Raw genomic sequence first — 5,930 nt, 5'->3', positions numbered from 1 at the left:
ATTCTTCTCAGCACCACATAGCACTTATTCTAAAATTGACCACCTAATTAGAAGTAAAACACTCCTCAGCAAATGCAAAAAAAATGGAAATCAAAACAACTAGTCTCTCAGACTATAGTGCAATCAAATTAGAATGCAGGATTAAGAAACTCACTCAAAACCACACAACTACATGGAAACTGAACAATCTGCTCCTGAATGACTACTGGGTAAACAACAAAATTAAGACAGAAATAACAAAGCTCTCTGAAACCAATTAGAACAAAGAAACAACATACCAGAATTTCTGGGACACTGCTAAAGCAGTGTTAAGAGGGAAATTTATAGCACTAAATGCACACACCAATAAGCAGGAAAGATCTAAAATCAACACCCTAACATCACAATTAAAAGAACTAGAGAAGCAAGAGCAAACAAATTCAAAAGCTAGCAGAAGATAAGAAACAACTAAGATCAGAGCAGAAATGAAGGTGAGACACAAAAAAACCTTCAAAAAAAAAAAAAATCGAATCCAGGAACTGGTTTTTTGAAAAGATTAACAAAATAGACCAGCAGCCAGAATAATAAAGAAGCAAAGAGAGAAGAATCAAATAGACACAACAAAAAATGATAAAGGAGATATCACCACTGATCCCACAGAAGTAAAAACTACCATCAGAGAATACTATAAACACCTCTATGCAAATAAACTAGAAAATCTAGAAGAAATGGATAAATTCCTGGACATATACACCCTTCCAGACTAATCCAGGAAGAAGTCAAATCCCTGAATAGACCAATAACAAGCTCTGAAATTGAGGCAATAATTAATAGCCTACCAACCAAAAAAAGCCCAAGACTGGCCAGGCACAGTGGCTCACACCTGTAATCCCAGCACTTTGGGAGGCCGAGGCAGGTGGATCACAAGGTCAAGAGATCAAGACTATCCTGGCCAACATGGTGAAACCCCATCTCTACTAAAAATACAAAAAAAGTAGCCGGGCATGGTGGCACATGCCTGTGGTCCCAGCTACTCAGGAGGCTGAGGCGGAAGAATCGCTTGAACCCAGGAGGCAGAGGTTGCAGTGAGCCAAGATTGCACGACTGCACTCCAGCTTGGCAACAGAGCAAGACTCCATCTCAAAACAAATAAATAAATAAATAATAAAAAATAAGCCCAGGACCAGACGATTCACAAATTCTACCAGAGGTACAAAGAGGAGCTGGTACCATTCCTTCTGAAACTATTCCAAACAATAGGAAAAGAGGGACTCCTCCCTAACTCATTTTATGAGGCCAGCATCATCCTGATTCCAGAACCTGGCAGAGATACAACAAAAAAAGAAAATTTCAGGCCAATATCCCTGATGACCATCGAAGTGAAAATCCTCAATAAAATACTGGCAAACCAAATCCAGAAGCATATCAAAAAGCTTATCCACCACAATCAAGTTGGCTTCATGGGCTGGTTCAACATATGCAAATCAATAAATGTAATCCATCACATAAACAGAACCAATGACAAAAACCACATGATTATCTCAATAGATGCAGAAAAGGGCTTCAATAAAATTCAACACTGCTTCACGCTAAAAACTCTCAATAAACTAGGTACTGATGGAATATATTTCAAAATAATAAGAGCTATTTATGACAAACCCACAGCCAGTATCATACTGAATGGGCAAAAGCTGGAAGCATTCCTTTTGAAAACTGGCACAAGATAAGGAGGCCCCTCTCACCACTCCTATTCAACACAGTATTGGAAGTTCTGGCCAGGGCAATCAGCAAGAGAAAGAAATAAAGGGTATTCAAATAGGAAGAGAGGAAGTAAAATTGTCTCTGCCGATGACATGATTGTATATTTAGAAAACCCCAGGCCGGGCGCGGTGGCTCAAGCCTGTAATCCCAGCACTTTGGGAGGCCGAGGCAGGTGGATCACGAGGTCAAGAGATCGAGACCATCCTGGTCAACATGTTGAAACCCCGTCTCTACTAAAAATACAAAAAATTAGCTGGGCATGGTGGCGCGTGCCTGTAATCCCAGCTACTCAGGAGGCTGAGGCAGGAGAATTGCCTGAACCCGGGAAGCGGAGGTTGCGGTGAGCCGAGATCGCGCCATTGCACTCCAGCTGGGTAACAAGAGCGAAACTCCGTCTCAAAAAAAAAAAAAAAAAGAAAACCCCATGTCTCAGCCCAAAAACTCTTTAAGACTTTAAGCAACTTCAGCAAAGTCTCAGAATACAAAATCGATGTGCAAAAATCACATGCCTTCCTATACACCAATAATATACAAGCAGAGAGACAGATCCTGAGCGAACTCCCATTCACACCTGCTACAAAGAAAATAAAATACCTAGGAATACAACTTACAAGGGACATGAAGGACCTCTTCAAGGAGAACTACAAACCACTGTTCAAGGTAATAAGAGAGGACACAAACAAAGGGAAAAAAATTCCATGCTCATGGATAGGAAGAATCAATATCGTGAAAATGGCCATATTGCCCAAAGTAATTTATAGATGCAATACTATTCCCATCAAGTTACCACTGACTTTCTTCACAGAACCAGAAAAAAACTCTTTTTAATTTCATATGGAACCAAAGGACAATCATAAGCAAAAAGAACAAAGCTGGAGGCATCACGCTACCTGACTTCAAATTATACTACAAGTTTACAGTAACAAAAACAGCACAGTACTGGTGCCAAAACAGGTATATAGAGCAATAAAACAGAACAGAGGTCTCATAAATAACACCACATATCTACAACCATCTTATCTTTGACAAACCTAACAAAAGCAAGCAATGAGGAAAGGATTCCCTATTTAATAAATGGTGGTGGGAAAACTGGCTAGCCATATGCAGAAAACAGAAACTGGGCCCCCTGCTTATACCTTATACAAAAATTTAAACTAGAGATGGATTAAAAACCTAAACGTAAAACATAAAACCATAAAAACCCTAGAAGAAAACCAAGGCAATAAGGCAATACCATTCAGGACATAGGCATGGGCAAAGACTTCATGACTAAAACACCAAAAGCAATGGCAGCAAAACCCAAAGTTGACAAATGGAATCTAATTAAACTAAAGAGCTTCTGCTCAGTAAAAGAAACTGTTGTCAGAGTGAACAGGTAACTGCAGAATGGGTGAAAATTTTTGCAATCTATCTACCTGACAAAGGTCTAATATCCAGAATCTACAAGTAACTTAAACAAATTTACAAGAAAAAAACAACCCCATCAAAAAGTGGGTGAAGGATATGAACAGAAACTTCTCAAAAGAAGACAATTTATGTGGCCAAGAAACATGAAAAAAGTTCATCATCACTGGTCATTAGAGAAATGCAATAAAAACCACAATGAGATACCATCTCACACCAGCTAGAATAACCATCATTAAAAAGTCAGGAAACAACAGATGCTGGTGAGGATGTGGAGAAAATAGGAACGCTTTTACACAGTTGGTGGGAGTGTAAATTAGTTCAACCATTGTGGAAGACAGTGTGGTGATTCCTCAAGGATCTAGAAATATCATTTGACCCAGCAATCCCATTACTGGGTATATACCCAAAGGATTATAAATCATTCTACTATAAAGACACATGCACACATATGTTTACTGCAACACTATTTACAACAGCAAAGTCTTGGAACCAACCCAAATGCCCAACAATGATAGACTGGATAAAGACAATGTGGCATATATACACCATGGAATACTACGCAGCTATAAAAAAGAATGAGTTCATGTCCTTCTCAGGGACATGGATGAAGCTGGAAACCATCATTCTAAGCAAACTAACACAGAAACAGAAAACAAAACACCGCATATTCTCACTCATAAGTGGGAGTTGAACAATGAGAACACATGGACACAGTGAGGGGAACATCACACACTCAGGCCCATTGGGGGGTAGGGGGAAAGGTGAGGGAGAGCATTAGGACAAATACCTAATGCATGTGGGGCTTCAAACCTAGATGACAGATTGACTGGTGCAGCAAACCGCCATGGCACATGTATACCTATGTAACCTGCATTTTCAGCACATATATCCCTACTTTATTTTAAAGTAAAATAAAAATTTTTAAAAAGAAATTTTAAAAAATAGAATGAAGTTACTTCACAGGTTGCAGGTACTCATAAAGAAGGAAATATGCATACAGTTTCTGACATACATAAAATTTTTTTATATTGTGGATTTAAATTATGTAATGTCCCATTTTGCATTGTTACTTGAGATTTTTTTTAGGTGGAAATTATCTATTTACAACAATCTATGATAATGTTATTCTTATCACGATTCCTTGAGTAGGCATCTCTCTCCCACTAAAAGATTGAACTTCCACTGGGAATGGTGGCTCACATCTGCAATTCCAGCTACTGAGGAGGCTGAACTGGCAGGATCACTTGAGGCCGGGAGTTCAAGACCAGCCTGGGAAAGATAGCAGGACCCTATCTGTACAAAAATTTTTTTAAAACTTAACCAGGCATGATAGCAAGCACCTGAAGTCCTAGTTACTCAGGAGGCTAAGGTGGAAGAATAGCTTGAACCCAGGAGTTTAAGGCTATAGTGAGCCACGATCATGCCACTGCACTCCAGCCTGGGTAACAGATGGACTTTTCTTAGGGAAACTGAAGGCAGATTTAATCTTTAGGAAAAAGGAGAATTCATCAAGGAAATGTTTGAGTATTCCCTTGAAAACTGAGAGGCTGGTCATCTATAATGAGAACCCCAAGAGTGTCTATGAATTTGTTTATAAAAGAGGTGAGGACATCAGATGCGTGTGCTTCTCTCTCAGGCAGCTCCATGCACATCTCAGTGCTGAGTGCTACTCAGAGTGTAAACAGGGCTCACCAACCCCAGAGGAAGATTTCTGTGGACCAGCTGGGTGAACCTCATGAACAGAATGAGGGGAACAAGAATGGTATGCTCAGCTCATTCCTAGGGCAGGAGAAGGAACATGCCTCACATCCTAAAGCTGATCCCAACACTTCCTCAAGGATGCTGGGTCTTTCCCACAACAGTTCTGATCGGCGTAGGTGAAGCCGCCCACCCCCACCATCAAGGCCATTACCTGCTTTCCCTTCACCACGTGCTTGGGCACTGGCACCCTGACCTCCAGGTCAGTATAGTCCTGTGACCAGGTATAGTTCTCTCGGACAGCACCATTATAACTGTCGGGATTTTTCTGGAACTGCTCCTGAATCCTGAGAAAAAATAAAAATGGTAAATGCCAGTCAGCCATGCCTGAGCAGAGGGCCCCATGGGCAGCCCAGCACAAGCCACTCCTATATCCTGAAGATGTGATCAACTCAAGATTCATCTCAAGCTCACTTGCTTTGGCATCTGCAAACCCCTCCTCTTTTTGGGTGATTTCCTTTCTGACCCTCATACATGTGGTCCCCCCAGAAATCATAGGACAAGGGAAAAGCTACAGAAAAGAAACCCCAGTGCAGCATCCTACAGTTTAGGAAAAGTATCTGTGGCCAGAGTCAAAGTATAGCTGTTCCTGCCGGCCTTCACAGTACTGAGATCCAGGCCTGTTAATTAACCAGAGGGCCCTTATTAATAAAATCCTTAGGCTCACGAGTGTGCTTGGTTTCTTATAAACTGCTTGGCAGGGCCTATCTTTAAATTTTAAAAGAAAGGGTGGGGGGGGGCAGGTACAGTGGCTCACGCTTGTAATCCCAGCACTTTGGGAGGCCAAGGCAGGTGGATCACTTTAGGTCAGGGGTTTGAAACCAGCAGCCAACATGGTGAAATCCTGTCTCTACCAAAAAAACAAAAATTAGCCAAGTGTGGTGGCTCATGCCTGTAATCCCAGCTACTTGAGAGGCTGAGGCAAGAGAATCACTTGAATCTGAGAGGCAAAGGTTGCAGGTTGTAGTGAGCTGAGACTGTGCCATGGCACTCTGGCCTGGGCAACAAGAACAAAACTCCGTATC

At 41.2% G+C, this 5,930-nt stretch overlaps 1 protein-coding gene across 1 annotated transcript in view; it reads right to left on the bottom strand.

The window, feature by feature from the left end:
• NUDCD3 (NudC domain containing 3) overlaps positions 1-5,245 on the bottom strand; it is a 43,634-nt gene extending 38,389 nt beyond the window's left edge. The window contains exon 1 of the mRNA XM_017515406.2: positions 5,060-5,245. Within this exon, the coding sequence (XP_017370895.2) occupies positions 5,060-5,230 (171 nt within the window). The 5' untranslated portion in view covers positions 5,231-5,245. The remainder of the gene's footprint in view (positions 1-5,059) is intronic.
• Positions 5,246-5,930: the final 685 nt, after the last annotated feature.

The sequence above is a fragment of the Cebus imitator genome, unplaced genomic scaffold (assembly GCF_001604975.1).
Source record: "Cebus imitator isolate Cc_AM_T3 unplaced genomic scaffold, Cebus_imitator-1.0 Scaffold548, whole genome shotgun sequence".
Taxonomy (NCBI): Eukaryota; Metazoa; Chordata; class Mammalia; order Primates; family Cebidae; genus Cebus; species Cebus imitator.
Note: the sequence above shows the minus strand (reverse complement) of the source record. Positions and strands in the feature narration are given on the sequence as shown.